The sequence below is a fragment of the Glossina fuscipes genome, unplaced genomic scaffold (assembly GCF_014805625.2).
Source record: "Glossina fuscipes isolate IAEA_lab_2018 unplaced genomic scaffold, Yale_Gfus_2 108, whole genome shotgun sequence".
In the NCBI taxonomy this organism is placed as follows: Eukaryota; Metazoa; Arthropoda; class Insecta; order Diptera; family Glossinidae; genus Glossina; species Glossina fuscipes.
In genome coordinates this window covers 228,300-245,682 of record NW_023998451.1, presented here as the reverse complement: position 1 = coordinate 245,682, position 17,383 = coordinate 228,300, and the positions used below count along the sequence as shown (strand labels likewise).

The window sequence follows — 17,383 nt, the reverse complement described above, 5'->3', positions numbered from 1 at the left end:
GGCTCTTAAATGCAACGAAGCAGATTTTTGCGGCATTGAGCATTTATGGAGACGAGAGAAACTCAGTTGGAAATTACGGGACCGCTGCCCCTAAATAATTTGGTTAATGGGTCTTTAAAAGCTCATGCAACGTTAAGGTCTTTAAAATGACTAAAAGCTTTTACAAAACATCCTGCATTGCATGGGATGTCGCCAAAAACTTTTTCACATTTTTAAAAGTCCATCACTTCAAGCAAGAAACTCGCAAGTAAAGAGGATGCAACAACCACATCATGAAATCCTTGAAGTTTATTATGCCGTTTAAAACAATCCTGCTTTGCAAGCCACGGCGAGAGAAAATTTTTCTCGCGCGATATAATAATAACAAGTGAAAAGTTTTTATCGCGCGCGTGATTATTTTTTTGAAAGCTTTAGTTCTAACTCTCCTTCAGGATACCTCTGTCCATTAAATAGCGTATTATAGCATGTCATGTTATTTGATATTTTTAGTCTTTTACCGTATCGTATCGTATCGTATCGTATATGATGTACATTTGCTGTTATGCAGAATGGAGAACAGTTTCAGAGATACGTCCATCCTTGGGTGTTCGCTTAGAGTTTTTGTTGGGTTTAAATAGAACCACAGCAATGAGTTGCAACAATGAGTTGAGGTTGAACACAAGTAAAACACATACACACAGACGCACACATACAGATATACAATTCCGCAACAAACATTGTATAGGGTGCAAAGGGAGGGAAGTTAGAATACTATTTGACGTTTTTCGTAAATGTCAGTTTTTTAGTATTTGCATTTGAGAAGCATCATTTGTGTGTGTGTGTGTATTTTGTGTGCCTTCCTTTCCATGACGTTGATTGTGTGGGGGATGGGTATTTCCGACTGTTTATATCACTCTCCGTATAATGCGGTTGTGAAAAGTTTGCGAAGGAACGATTTTGTACACCTATACATTGGCAGTGTAGTAAAACTCTGCAGCAAATATCCAAAAAACTTGTACAGCTACACTGCGCAGATACACAATAACACCAGCTCTACGATGATTGTATCGATATTATCCGTCTGTAATTGTGCGAATGTATAGTAGTAGTAGCAAGGATGGTTTTGTTAGTCGCTTGGTTAGTTCATTCGTTCGTTCGTTCGTTGGTCCGTCAGACTGACTTTGCATTCAGAAAGGCAAGTGGGCGATGTTGACGTTGAAAAGCTAAAATGTACGTAAATATGAAATTGGGTGAAATATGTACGTTTAGTTTAATGTTCGTAATGTTCGCTCGTTCGTTGATTCCTTTGTACGTATGTATGTATGTATTTATGTATTTATATATGTGTGTATATGCAAGTATGCTTGTACTCTGACATAATAAAAACCTTCACATAGGGTTGGTTTGTTGCTTAGATGATGATAACATAATGGGTACTAGTAGTAGTAGTAGTGGGCTGTGTGGGCCGTCATTTTCTATAGCTAGGATTATAACGTGTAAGTAGTTTTTATTTTCATAATGCAGTAAGCATATATAACATTTCCCATAAAAGTTCTCATACACATTTACATAAACGCATTCTGATATCTGTGCACATGCATAAAAACTAGAATTTTTCCTTCTTTTTTTTTTTTGTTTTTTCTTTAAAATTACACCATCTTTACGTTAACACATTTTGCCTTTTATAAGCAGAACGAAAGAAAGAAAGAGCGAATTATTTATTCGCAAAATAATTCTAAGCATATAGTATAGCTAGCTATCTTTCCAGCTGGGATCTCTTCTTTCTTACCTACAACAATAATGATGATGCTTGTAGACGTGTGTTATATGTTATAGCATTCTTTTCTAAGTTATGAAGTCAAAGAGAATGAAAAATTTTCTCTGGTCTTTTTGTCGAGTGCCACCATAAACGTCAAGCATCTTTAGTTTGAGTGTATAATTAATTATGATTATTTGAAATCTTGTACACAACCTGTTGATTTTTAACTTTGGCGTACAAATAATTGAGTCCTTTTTTTAACAGCTGTTGCTGCTGTGGTAGCTACTGAAACAAAAAAAAGAAAAAAATGCAAAAAAATGCAAAAAAAAAAAAAAATAAGAAAAAAAGAGGAAAACAAGAAAATGACACCGTAAAACGAAATTGAAAACATATAAAGCATGTACAAGTGCATGGTACATTGAATATCTCGCGCTACCTCTTCTTCTACCGCTTCTTAGTGAAACAAGTGCATGAAAAACTTTGTCTTTTCATTTTTTTTTTGGTTATTTTGTAATCTCACCATATGACTGAAATACAAATGAACAAACAAACAGTAGTGAGTGTGTTTACATGAGTGAAACCACCCACCCATTGACCGTTCGTTAAACGTTAAACGTGCTTATTGGAGAAACAATGCCGGTATGAGTTTGCTCGCCACAAAATCTAGAGAGATACAACCAACCTTTCGTATACCATATATATATTCCCAGCAGAGACATTGCTATTAACGTTTCTCGTGTTCCATAAAAGCGAACGAGCTATAATAACTTTATGTTGCGTTATTGCAAAATGTGTGTCAAAGTGTATCGAAATATTGTTTTGTTTGTTAACTATGTCTATATCCCATATCCCATAGTCTGTGTGTTTCCTTAATGGTGGGAACAAGTGACTATTCAAAGGGTAATTGACCACAAAGAAATGACTTGTGATGAATACAAGCCAGACAGACGAACGTGCCCAAAATATCCGTAATGAATGAAAGTATAGCTGATCCGTAAACAATGGAAACAATTGTTACTCTAGAACATAAGAACAACAATAGGTCATTGGCGGAGCGATTATTAAGCGCAACTTGCAGATCACATAAATGCAATGATACGTCACCTCTACTCTACTCGGCATAATCCGTCTAGCTTTTAGGGCATGAGGAAAACAACTATGAAAATGATAACCTATCAATAGAATTGAAAGGAGCTTCTTATCTTTACTTGCAAGCTGCTGCTGCTAGTAGCGTTAATGTACAATTTATACAATTTTTTCCAAGTTGGAATATTTTTGCTTCAGGAGTCCCCATAAGAAAAACAAAGTGTTTTACTGGAAACTAATCATAAAACTTGGAAAGGCTAAGGCTTTTTATGGTTGAAATTTGGGGCTTGTAAACGCGCTTCATGAAGAGTAGCCCTAAGAGGAAAGATAAAAGCACCCTCTATCGGGCTACCATTGATTGTATAAATGATTGCACAATAAAGTCAACCTTGACCTGCAGCAGCTGCTGCTGTTTTAAAAACAAAATAATTGCAGTGCAGTAAGTCGTGGAAAATGAAAAGAATTGCTTATCGTCAAAGCAATTACGCGGTTGAAACCTGTGGAACTTGATGCATTCACAATGTACCCCTTCTATTGACGGCAGGTTTAGGACTGGCCAACATAAGATTTACATTGCTTATTATGGGTCCTATTTATAGCAGCGAAAACAAATACAAATGGTTTAGGTTGGGGTAGAGATCGCGTACGCTGACGTCAATTTTTCGTCTTATGTGAGATCTTGCAAAACTCTTCTTCTTTCGTTTACTCCGGTCATATCAAATCGCTTCTTTTAGATTTCTTTCTATTTCGTCCATTTCCTGTACATTATTTTTCTTTTGGTCCACTTCGTTTTCCATTGCTTCTTCATTTATTCTTCCACTCAACTTCTCCAGTTACTATATGTTCTCTTAATTCCATAATTCGCTTTCCTTCATTCCCCTCTTCTATTCCTGATATTTTCTATACACTATATTCCATCTCTTCCTTCAACCGTTATTTCTTTCTCCAGTCTTACTCTTCCAAACCAATTTCTCATAAGACAGTATTCCTTAATTTTTTTGTGCTTTGTTCGCATTTCTACGCAAAACAGGAAAGGGATATATTTGATTACCTTACCAAAGCTATTTTTTACAATCAAACTGAAAATCGTTTTCCAAGCTCGAGCGTGTGAAGACATTGTCTAGTTGATCGTGTTCCTATGAGTTTTTAGTTCCAAGGACAGTACTGTACTCTTTTCACCTTTTTAACATAAAGTTGTACTTGGGTATTGTGCTATGTACACCTTTGCGGTATTCTTTTACAAATGATAAGTAATACGGGAAGGAAATACGTGAAATACTTGGTCAAACAAAATACTTAACTTAGTAGTTGTGAAAAAATACGCACGAAGTCAAAAAGTGAACATTTTTAATTCAAAAGACAAAGAAGAAAGGTGAAGGTATTCGAAATTGAAGTATTGGGAAGTGGATAACCAAGGAAGAAGAAAGAAAATCTGGAGAAAATAGTTGACTTCGAACGAACTTACTTACACCATATGTCTCTTAGTTGAGGCGCTAGTGCGCGCAAATATTGAAGGACATGAATAAAAAGCAGATCGCAATATTCTTATGAAGCCCTTTTCCGTTAAAAAAACTTCCGGCCGCCTTACAACTGACTTGAGTAAGTAATGAGCCGTAATTTCATATAATTGCTTTGCCTAAGAAATCCACTTGAATGAGAATAGTTTGTCAAAGATTGCATTTTAGCCCAAGCACATAAAAGCAAAGAAAATGGCACAGTCTGACCAGTAAGGCTAATGCCAGTAAATGTTGAATTCGAGCTGTGCTGATTCTCTTACACAAATGAATTTGTGTTTATCACTGTTATCCAGCGATCTCAAGGAGGAAAACCTGTAATGGGAACGCTAATCTTCAGCAGGCAATTCTTTTTCATACAGTTATCTAACTGTTTAAATAGTTTAAACCTAATAAAGAAAAATTGGTTCCCAATTCCCAATTTTTCCCTTGGCATCTTTAATGTCAATCATTAACCATAAAGGTATTGGCAGCTTTTCAGCATAAACTACACTATCCAATCTAAAGCAGTTATATGTTTAACACAACGCTTTTGAATAAAAAGCGAAATATGCTTAAGATGTATGTACCCGCAGATAGTCGACTCCATTGAAAATTAAGCTATAGCTACAATTCTAGCTAGTATTTTGTCTTAGGACACTGCACCATCATGAACTTTTTCTAAAGAAAAAAAAAAAACCTTCCAAGTAGAAATCCCCAGCTAATAGAAAAACTGTGCTATGCTCTGTGTCGTGATTTCGTTAGGAAAATAGAAAAATAATTCTTACTACGTATCGTTTTCAATTATATGAACCTTTCCACATACGAAACTTTACAAACTGTTGCATTGTATATGGATAATATTATTATTAGAGTGCGTCTAACAAGATGTTTTTTTCACCATTAATACGCATCCCTCTCTATCGAGTGTATAGTAGTAGTGATGTGTCATTATTATCAAACAACTTATGGCAAGAGAAGGCAACCCTTCATAAAGGAAAAAAAAAAAAAAAAAAAACAACGGTGAATATGTGTAATTGGTGGTAAGTTATTCTCCTTTAACAACGAAAGCAGCTGATAAGATAGACAAGTGTTTTGTGTGGTGGGTCTCTTTGCCATGCCATACATGCTATAGTGCATTCGTAATCAGCTAAAAACATATGAGGAAGTGATAGAGTGTGGTATACGCTTTTCATACTCGATGAGTATAAATTGCACAAAGTTTTCGCAAGCAAACGCAAATTATTGTTTGTGCGAGAACGAAGCAAGAAAAAAAAAAAAAGAATGAGCATAACGTAGTAGTGGAGCCACCCGTGTATACAAAAGGAGGGAATAAAAGAAAAGCAATTTTGTGCAATAACTACCACGTGCTTGTTATTATTATTATTATTTACATGTGCATCCTGAGTAGTCGCGATGTTTATTGCTAGCGGAGTAAATAAAGCAAGACATATTCTCTCCATATATACATATATATATATTTATGTATATAGAAGTGGGCCTAATAAGACTTTTTAAGGATATTTCAAGAATAAAGTAAATAAATCATCAAAAAAAAAAATATAAATAAAGAAAACTTACCTCTGTGCACATTATTTGTTTGGAAAAAGTTTAGTAAAACAATCCCTTCTCTTATGGAATTGATTTAATATTGAAAATTCTTAACAGTTTGTTATTTATCTACGCTTTCTTCGAAAGAAATCTGTTATCAAATACGGAGAGCAGGCAGGCACTCGCTTTATTGTTGACAACAATGCTGACGATGCTGATAAGAAAAAACATTTAGGTATGAGCACAACATTTGATGGCTATTTGACATCTTTCTTGTGTGTATCGCAATTCTTCTTCTACTTCGTTTTTTTTATATCTGTTTATGTTTTACGTTTCTGCTTTGGTCAATTAAACTTTTTAATAATTTACTACTTTACTATATTATTGCGCTAGTGTTTGTATTGTATAGTTTGTTTTGATTACAAATTTCTTAAGCAGAGACTTCTATTATAGACGAGGATTTATTTAGTTTTTAATACTTTTTCAATGCACTTAAAAAAAGTTTCATATTCATTAACTACTAATGCTTGTGACGCGGCTTTATTTTTCATTTCAATTTTACAAAAACAATTTCATATCATTAACTCTTTAAGCCGGATTTGGTTTTTCTGTCCATTTCTTTAACTTTATTTATTATTAATTTATTTTAATTATTTTTAAAGCGTTAAAAACTTCTTCTATTAAGGAACTTGCAGCAATTCTTGTCCCTTTTATATTTAATTTTTTTTTTTTTTTTTTTGAAAAACTACTTCAAAAAGAAAAAGGAAGGAAAAAATTACGCGCTTTTTTCTTTTAACATAAATACGACTTTACGGCGAAGATTTCGTGTTAATTTGCGATCTGCGAGCGAGCGAGCGAATATGTACTTAGTCTACCATGCTAAAATCAGAAATAACCAGTCGTTGTGAAAAATACGTACACCAGAGTCAGTCGTCTTGTGAACACTTAGATTTACACACACACACACGCACGCAACACATATGCACACACACACATTTATATACGAATAAACGACATACACAAAGAAACATATAGTTACCTCATTCTTTGCCTTTCTCTCCAGCTTGCCCAAAAGTATTGTATATGCATATAGATACACACATATACAGTGAATACAAAGGAAATACCAACAATTTGCTATATAATGTATTGAAGTGAGTCAGCAAGATATATGTGTGCATTGAAAAGAGAAACGAAACGATGTACAATACAACTCTCGCAAGCTTATGCTTATCGTTGTAAATAGTTTTTATTATATGCTTCTACCTAAATATTGAAAATGTAGCGAAAATTTTATAGAAAAAAAAAGGCCTTATATAAGACACAAAAAGAGAGTTACTGTAATGAAAGAGATTTCCCGAAATAGAGAATGTCAGAGAGAAAGAACGAGAGAAATGCAAAGACAATTATTAATGTAAAATCGAAAGAACGTCTAAAAAAAAGTTTGCTTTCATAAGGGGCATGAGTATTAAATTGGAGTTGCCAACCTATCTTTTTAAATATAAAGTACGATACAATTGAAACAACACAAGCGTCGCATATATAATGTTATACAAGGGTAATTAATAATTAATACTTAGATGAAAGAGATTTTTGTTGACAAAGAAAATATTTTGCTCGTCCATGTCCTTGTAATACGGTTACGATAATGTGAAAAGCATGCTGATAAGAATTAAAATAAAAATTCGTAGAAATATTCAACTTTTGTATGTATCTCTGAAAAATTGAATGCATTCTTTATTGCTGTAAATACGTATCAGGTAACCTGTAAACTTTCTACGGCTTGTTGCTCATAACTATTTAAACAGCAGATTGAAATTTATCGTTTTAGTTGAAGGTGACTGATCATTTATTTGATTCACTTGTATGAGGACCTGAATGAGATAACTTGTATGAGGACCTAAATAAGATAATAGGGTGCGACATCAGTCCGTATTTCTGCTTCGCTTCTTCATTTAATCAATTCTTTAATATATGTTAAAGAAGACTATGTCTAAAAGTACAGAGTTTTTGAAAACCTAACACTGACGACATAAACACAAGCACCACTTATTAATTTTGTATGAAGTAAGACAGTTTAAATATGTTTAGTTTAACTAAATAATTAAATATGACCGCTTTTAAAGCAGCTTAAAATGTAGCCTCGTGAAATGTTTACATTTCTTTTTAAAGTGACAAAAGGTGAAAAGTTTGCACGTCAGTTTATTAGGTCTTAATGTCTTCTGCATTAAATTTGTTGTAATAGTGATGATATTAGGGTCTTTTATTAAAGCACTGCTGAAGTTGATTTTTCTTAGCTTGGGAAAAAGTTATGAAGCTGACACCTCACACTTTGCCTAACAAATCAGTAAAGTAAATATACAGGTATAATAAAAGGGTAGAAGTTTTATAAAAATATGGAATTTTCATAAGAAGTCACATGGATGCTTTTCAGTGGTACGTCTCCTTGATATTTTTACTATTCGTTATACAGTAAATGAAAACTACTAGTATATGGTTGGTCATGTAACTATAGTTAACGATAATATCTCTTACTGTCCATTTATCCTTATTATTATTTATTTTTAAAAATGACTAATTTTTATGCTTCAATCATGAATGCACTGCTGAGAAGTTAAGAACTTTACTTTATGATCTTTCTTGAAAGTTAAATCTTGCCTTTTATCATGCTCTGGCGCCTTTATGCCTGCAAAAAAATATATTTTTACTCTAGAAGCAGAAACACTTAATTTAAAATTTTGTGTGATGCAAGAATTCTTTATAGCCTACTTCTATTTTAAGTGACTCTCGTCTTTCATTACTAACTCCAGTTGTTTCTTAATTCTCTTGGTCCGATTAATACTATACAAGTTCCCTTATATGACTCACATTTGCGCTAGAGAGATATACTTTATACTAATAGAAACTTATATCGTCGTAGTCAGTTAAATGCCGGCTTTGGTAATTTCGTCAATCGATTAAAAATTAATGAAATTGATCAAATGACATATTTGTTGTAACTGATCTTAAAGCAAATAATCTGTAGTAAGTGGTAAGGAAACTTAAAAGCTTATATATATATAACTTATATATATAGATGTCATAAACGATTAGTAAAGTTATTGAAATGTTCCCCTTATAAAAGTACGCTACTGTGCACAAATTTTAGTTGAGTTCTTTTTGCGTGGCAACCCAGTTTTTGTATTATTTCATGTCTGTATATTTATTGTTCAGTTGGATAAGTGGTTGGAAGAGGGGGATGGTAGTGAGGCGGTATGGTATGTGTAGAGAATTATTTGGTATTTTTTTTTTTTTTAGTTTTTTGTTGTTAGTTTTATTATTTGGATTCATTTAAGTGCTGTTGTGTTTCATGGATGGGGCTTTTTTTGCTGTATGCTCGTTATATACACAGTACACACACATACACTTGCACACGTGTGTGGAATGTTGTCAGTTGGGATTTTTTTCTGTTTTTCTTTTTTTTACTGTTTTGTGTTTTTGTTCACATATCTCTTAGGTCGCATAAAGTGATTTTTGTTTTCGAACCATCATCCATCCAACGACTAACGTGTAGATATGATGGTGGGATCATACTGCGTTGTTGTGTTGATATATAAAATATAGAGAATATTTTTGTTGTTGGTTTTTTTTTTTCTGTATTTGTTTATTTCAATGGGAAAAACTAACATTTATATGTTTGAATGTATGGTTGGTCGGTCGGGCGTTCGTTTGTGTTGTTATTGTTGTCGTTGTTGTCGTTGATGTCGTTGTTTGGTGTATATCTCTTTATATATCTGACTGACTTGAGTAAGTGTTGAGGGTGATGGTGGTGGACGATGATAATGATGATGAAGTAGACAGTCAGCTCAACTACAAACGACTCTACAATGCTTGATAGCACAAGATAGCTGGCAAATAGACCGACTTGACCGCTCATGCTATGAATATATTGCCTGATTGTATGTCGTTGAATATAAAGGCAACTTTGGCTCCGTGCATGCTTTCTGACTGAACGACGATTGTAAGCATGACGCAGCAGTAAGTAAATTTCGCCTTGAAACATTTTTAAACTTATTATTTACGTTAATTCATTTCGAATGGCTTGGTTATTATATTGTAGAAGAAGATGAAGTGTTTATTGGAAATCTTGCAGAGAAAAGTTTTGCACGAAAAAAGCAGAAGGAAGACTCTCTCGCACTTAATCTCTTAAATTTTGAACAAAATTTGGCAGAAATTTTTCAGTTTCGACTTGTTCGATTTTATAAAAAAGCTTTAAATTGAAATGATCTCCGCCGAGGTATACACATGTGAAATAATTAACTGAAGCTACATCTTTTGGTAACCAACGTTTGTTGCTTGAGTTTGCAGACATTATTTAAGGAAGCGTTGTGCGCCGGTTGTTTCGTAGTCAATGGATAATGGAGAACTAAAATCGTGATGAGATTTTTATTGGTGTCACACATTGCATATGTATGCACATATGTAAGCACATATGACCGCTGTTTCTCAAATAATTTAATACAACGACCTATCTTTCCTACCTTATGCTGGTTGATAAATCCTTTTGCGTGTTGCTAATGTCGATGTTCTTATTAGTTGTTTAAGATTTTTATGTTTTCTTTCCATTTGATTTACTATTATTATTATTATTATTATTATTACTTTTTATTTATTTATGTTTTTTTTCGCACATTTATGAGCGCCATTGAGAATTTAGTAAAATGCGTTTTGAGAAATTTATTTTACAAGAGAGTGTTCAGCACTAGGTTGCTGACACTGTGCAATTAATTGAATCTAAAAATAGTTGCAGCTGTAATAGTCCGGTTTACTCCTAACGCTATTCTTTATTACCTAAGAGATGTCGTGATGTCGTGATATTTTGTGTATGATTTTCAAGTAAGCTTTCAAAATGTTCTCAACCGTATACGCGCCCATACTACACATTATGTGCTGTAATCGCATGAACTGTCGCATACGTATAGATGCTTTAATGAATGAATACTCCTTTCCTGTAGTCGCTAAATTCGTTGCTATCATTGTAGTTCCTTCTGTCATTACTTAAGGCTCTGATGCGAATATTTTCTGTAAATGTGTACATTGCGCACATTGTGCCTATAAATAGATACAGGGTATTCATAAAGTCCGTGCGCAAATTGGAAAATATCTTTGTAGCATTCAAAAGCTTCAGTGGTTAATGAATGAATAGTTAAGGAATCTTCTATAAACAAAATTTCGAAAATTTAGAAAGACTTCTCCTTTTCAGTGCATAAGATCCTTGGCTTCATTTGAAGACGAACTAATCATGTAGAAAAAAGAGCAATTTCTTTTAGAACCAAGGCCAAGATCCAAGGCCATGTTAAAGTTCTCTTACAGAACTTTTTTAAAATGATATTTTTAAAGAAAAAGTATCTTTAATAGAAGCAAGCACTTGTTGTTTAGAGTGCGTCACCAAGATTAGCGGTGTAACCCGAAAAGGTTTTATGGCAATTCTTCTGTGGAACTGCGTAAAAGCTACACTTCTCTTTGTCACCTTGAGAGAACAGGAGATTGCGCACTTGAAACCATTTAAAATCCAAACAACCCTCTTGAAGTCCAAGACTTCTTACAAGCAAAAGGTAATCTTATAATAGAACCGAATTTCTACAGACACGTCATAAAGGGACTTCGGTTTCAGAATGGCGCAAAATTCTGACTTTTTTTAAAGAAAAAGCAATTTTTAGTTAGTTTTATCGGCATGGCCATATTGTTCTGATATTAAGTTTCGAACTTTGCGGATATAATGGATAAAAAACAATTCAATGTAATTTGCAAAGCCAACGACAAACTATCATCATTCAAGGTCTTTTTACAATAAATCAAGAAAGACGTTATCAAAATGATCAATCATAGCATTTAAGGAGAGCAATGTTGAGCAATTCATATTTATTTTTTTTTTGCTTTTTTTCTCGCAGACCAATTTCAAAATTTCCGCTGGTTTGTAAAGAAAGTTTCTTTAAACACTTTCCGGCCAATGCGATGGAGGAATTCCCGCATCATACTTTGCCTTAAATTCGAACAATCATTATTAGGGGCAATAAAAATTGTCACAGTCGGTCTTTTTATATGTGCTCCACTATGAGCAAGCACTTCTTTCAATTCTACTATCTAACTTATCTTCGCTTTATTTCGTCAAAGATTTGAAAGTTAAGAGAAATAATATTTAAAGCCTCCTCTGACATTAATGTTAACTGATTTGTCAATAGTCTTGAAGGATAGTATTAAGCCGGGTGGATGAAGGACAAGTAGAAAATTGAAAAAAAAAAAAATTTAGGTTTATTTCTGTTGTTCGTCTTACATCCAATATAAGTTGTTGAACTTATAATTGTTTCCAATTGTAACGCAAGTGTGTGAACACCCTTTATGTGGACGTGTATTCTAAGCTCTAAAGTCAGGAAGGGATTGAAGTGTTTCGTTTTGCTGTGTTTTGTGCAGAAATTTTCAGATTTTTCGCTAAACTGTTGCTGCTTTACGCTCTCGATTAATGCTTATGATGTTGACACCACAACACCACGCATACATCGTTATGCATGATTTATTATTATTGTTTTTGTTGTTGTTGTGATATTCTCTTGAGATGAATTGCAATAAATCATACGTTAAAACAATACATTTACGACCGCTTACTAGCTAGCTACCACCTTGTGGTTAATGTAAGCCACTTATTGAGTTGTTAAGTAGCAGACCGTGTGTTGTATGTCATCGAATGTTTACAGCAATACTTCTTTTGTTTTTACATTATTGATGATTAGTTTGCATTGGATTTGATTCAGACAAGGCAAAGTTAACTTTATTGTTATTATTATTATTGCTGCAATTATTGCTAATTATAAGTGTTAAAGTGTATAAACTGTAAAGCAATAAATATCGATCAGGTAAGCAACAACTAATTCAAAGAGCATAGAAATTGAAATTTAAATGGGTCAGATAAAGATTTTTATTTTGTCATCTATGCTGTGTTATACCGCAGCAAGGAAAAGATGTAACTAATTAAATAATAAAGGTCAGATTAGTCAAGTGACCTATCCTTTTATATGAGCAAAGACCATCGTTTAGGGTCTACTAGATCTACTACTAGACTACTAGATTTTATATCTTTTTCCGTATTACGTTTTTAAATCATATTCTTTACTCTTTTTCAATATGGAGAAGAAGAAGGAATGTAAAAGAAATTTAAGGAAAGAAGTGCGAATTATTTCGCTGGCAGTGTCAAAAGTCGGCTTTTAAAAAGTTAAAAACCGTAGGATTTCTATGCGCTGAAATATACATAATCTCCAGATCGAATAGAAGCCCTTTCATTTTAATACCACGTTTGTCCAACTCATTAGCCGAGCGATACTTTACTGTTTGCGTTGCTAGATATTGGAATGCCTTACCACTGAGCCTGAAATCCTTCGATGATTCTTTGAATACGTTTAGAAGAAAATTGGCGGCACTTCTATACTCACTATACATATTTTGTTCCTGGTAGGAAGTGATGATCTACCGAGTTCATGAAGCAAGATGATTATATTGTCACCCATTTATCACCCAGCTGGCTCGTATACTCACTGATTTTCGATAATTTTCAGAGTGGACTTGTTGTTGTGTTTAGTTTCTTTTTGCACATGAAATGTATCTATGTAATTAGGTAATAGGCCTATAGTTACTTAATAAATGAGAAATAAAATGAAATATAAAATTCGAAGGAGGAGTAGAGCCGTAAAGAACGAGTGCAACTTCAAAAAGGCCATAAAGTTTTGCGAGAAGTATTAGAAATTTAAACACAATAGGAAATTGAAAAGAGAGGAATTCAAACTTGAAAGATGCCCGCGTGTATTTACTAAATAGTTCTTTTTCTTACATTGTGGAAGTTCTTCGACCATGATAAAATGATAACGTGTAAAAAAAGAGAAGTACGAAAAACCTTTGCGACGTTTTGTCAGTAGAAGTTTATAAAGCGCTTAAAAAGGTTTCTATATAGTTTAAGATATTGGGATATTGAACAGGTTGGCGGTGTGTTCTAAGAGAGGGTTAAACTACAATTACAGGCTGCTGAACTGAACTGTGGCTTCTTCGTTGCGCTATTTTTATAAGTACAACAACTTATTCCACTGAAGTATGTACGTATTAAGGACTTTTGGAGATTTGAATAGAGCACGGTTCGCTTCCAAATTTCGAGAGGCAATGCGATTTCCGAAATGAAAATAACCATAATTTAGACAAGACGAACGAATAATATCAACGATAAAACTGAATATCTATGAGGGCTTTTTTTTGTGACGGAGGGCATTAGCAGAATATGGTGTCCGGGAAAAGTTACCAATACGATCTGATACAATTGCGATGTGAAACGGGCTCAATATGCTAAAAATTATGATGTATCGATTTCTCCGATTACAAAGTTCGGTCAGAATATCTTAACAGTGCGAGACAAACATTATTCTTTCTGATGAATATTGGCTATAATCGATGGTTTATTGCCTGCATGAGTAGGGCTTCTTGACATACCACAAAAGTGAATACCTGTGTAGACAGTCCCACGGAATTCATATTCTGCCTATAAGCTAAGAGATGTATTGGCAGTGCGGTGCTCTTTTGCTCGACCAGCAACTCAGTCGGTAACCGGAAAGGGTTATATAGAAAGAGTGGGGCGATTTAAAAATCAAGCCTTAAAAAAAATCATCACACTTTTCACATGTGATCCTAATAATCTAGCTTTAGCCCAACTGAACTGTTCAGAAAGTGAAAATTCCAGAATTATTTAACAGTCAGTTTCATGAAAATACGACAGAAACTTAAAAAAATTTTCTTTTAGAAATTTTGATCGTTTGACCATAACCCAAATATCTATCGATTAGGAAACATTCTTTGCCCCTTTCGCAGATTAATGTTGATTGACAAAAGCATTTTGAAATTTTCAAAATTTTTTGAATCTGCATCAGCTCGAGAGCTACGCATAAAGGCATGGTACAAAATACGCCATTCTAACAAGAAAAATTATCGGAAACGATTGCTTAGTCTCGAATGCTTTAATTACCGTTAAGAATTACTGTTATTCTCTTATAATACTTCAATTCCTTTTGCGAGAATATTAATTCTCGTACTTTATTATAGTAAACATATTCCGTTTGCACATGTATGTGTAAATCACTTTTCCTTTTTCTCTATCTACACTTGAAAATTCAAAGCCATAATTTGATTAAGAATACATTTACACTTCTGCTGTTTATTACATTTACAATTACAATTTACATGTACAACGATCCTCTATTCCAATGTCACATTAACCCACAAATTGTCAAACAATAGCAAATGTGTTTAGTGTTTATGTCAAGTGTTTCCCAATGAGGCTTAGCGGAATAATCATTAGTCATACGGAATTGATAGTAAAACAAAGACTTTTATAAGAGACCTATACGAACGAAAAACAGAAAAAAAAAAAAAAACAATAACAAAACAAAATAAAGTTGCAAACCACTATAGCCATTCACTTACTATGCACACGTAACACACTCTAGGCAGCATGAGACAACAAAGTATATAAGCTCACAGCTAACAGCAAAAACAATGCTGCATAGCATACAATGTAACATCAATAGCGCGCAGCAGCCATACCTTCTATACATTCATCTTTAATTTTGTATCGTGTTGTCGTGACGTAAGTTCGATATCTTAAACATTCCACCTGTGCAATTGGATTCTTTTGAATGCTTGGATATTCCACATCCGGCAAAATCAAAACGAAGAAAAAAAAACAAAAATACAAAAAAAAAGAACAAAACGAAACAATTCCTTGCTGAGAAATATTAAAGGGTGGGCTGTCTGCTGACTCTTTTTGCCTGTATTGTTAGCAGACATTGAACATTTTTATGGAAAAGAACAACTTGGTTTACATTGGGCTTTAAATTATGAAAAATAATATCTTTTAGAAGCTCTTTTTCTTTCTCTTACAGGGTTACATTCGAGCAAAAAGCACAATAAAGGTCTCTTAAGTTCATTTCGAATCTTAATTTGGCTTTAAAGAGATCAGATGAGCCTTTCCATGAAAATGACGTCTAGCGGAAAGCTTTGCTGTTCTGTACACCTTCAGCTTATGAATATTCCGTATGTGAGCGTTTGACGCGTTTACCTTGCGCACGCACGTAGATAAAGCCTAACGAAATGCGGGAACGTCTTATTACGCTGTGCAATCCATCCCTAAAGCAATCTCCATGGACCACGGTGCAATAACACTGTCATTTCGACTGAAAACAAGACTGCTTGTTCGAGAATTGTACTCTTTTCGTAATAGGCATTTAAAAATCATGAAAATAATGTTTCATTCCAGTCGGAAACAAAAAGGCTGTCCGATCGCCTTTTTATCTCTTGCACAAGTTCCTTCATCTTCTTCGATTTTCCCTGTGTTCGAAAAGTGGTTCTTAACGAAAAAATAATAGAAGCGAAAAGAACTCCTGAGCCTTTTGCACCCTACCATATATAAACGTCTCAGTTATATTAGTATCTAACAACAATTCAAGTCATATGTGCCTTAAAAAAAAAAAAAAAAAATCGCACTAACATATGGCCCACCTTGTATTCTAAAACGACCCTCAATGAAACCAAATACTAAGAGTAGTTAACTAATTCACTGCTACCTAGAAGGTTAAGAGTGAATGAAAGAGAAAAGAAAAAGAAAAGAATGCTCTTCCTCATCATCGTTATTGTGGCCTAAAACAACAACGTTTTCATCCCGAACAGAATAAGACATAGAGTCTTTCCTACGGCTTATGAAGAATGGCTTAGTAGCAACGTATTAATAATGAATGGTGGTGGTGTCTTAAAATGAGTGTAGTTTTGTGCTAAGCAAGTAAGAAAGAGCAAAACCACTACAAATTCCATCGATAGGTGTTCTCAATGTTAAGATCGTTTCCGCTTTGTGTTTTATTTTTTTTAGCATTTTGTTCCTGGTCGCTAAGAAATTACCGAAAACGTAACACAGGAACAACAACAGTATGATCGCTTACTCATATTACATACCCATACTTAATCGTATGCATTGTTTATCTATATATATATACATGTGTGTTTTATTTAAGGTATTTAATGAATAAACTGATCTTACGAAGGCTCTCAGTGTTTTCGTTCGATTGACGAACGTTTAGATTACCTTGAAATTTATATAAAGCATGAGAGAGGTTCAATAGCTTTACCATAGTGCATACGAACACAAATGCATTTATAAGGAAAACGTAATTGTTTAATCAACAATTCGCCCAAAGACATTAAGCAACATGTTTAGATTTTTAGGTGTTTTTTTTTTTTCTTTTTTGCTGTTTTTTTTCTTTTTTTTTTATGTAAATAGTAAACAAAACTGCTAATGTAGTGTCTCTGCTTGTTGCGGCAGTTGCTCGCAAATTTGTATCAATAAAACAAGAAGAAGAAGAAATATAAAAAAAAAAAGAGTCAATTTTTTTTTTAGCCTAATTAGCCTCGTTCAGCTCATATACAAAGAACTGAAAAATATAAATTTTTTTTAATG

General features: G+C 33.7%; 1 protein-coding gene and 1 long non-coding RNA gene across 3 annotated transcripts in view; one reads left to right on the top strand and one right to left on the bottom strand.

The window, feature by feature from the left end:
- LOC119638689 (adenylate cyclase, terminal-differentiation specific) overlaps window positions 1-17,383 on the bottom strand; it is a 59,170-nt gene that overhangs the window by 12,059 nt on the left and 29,728 nt on the right. Inside the window, exon 1 of one of the 2 annotated variants that reach the window (XM_038035637.1) lies at window positions 5,899-7,704. The exons of the other annotated variant lie outside the window; for it this stretch is intronic. Within the exon in view, the coding sequence (XP_037891565.1) occupies window positions 5,899-5,910 (12 nt within the window). The 5' untranslated portion in view covers window positions 5,911-7,704. Of the gene's footprint in view, window positions 1-5,898; window positions 7,705-17,383 lie in introns of those variants that run through there. 2 annotated transcript variants of the gene reach the window in all.
- Window positions 9,168-17,180, top strand: LOC119638691. The gene is made up of 2 exons (XR_005247480.1): window positions 9,168-15,523; window positions 15,819-17,180. It is a non-coding gene; the product is annotated as an uncharacterized LOC119638691 (long non-coding RNA).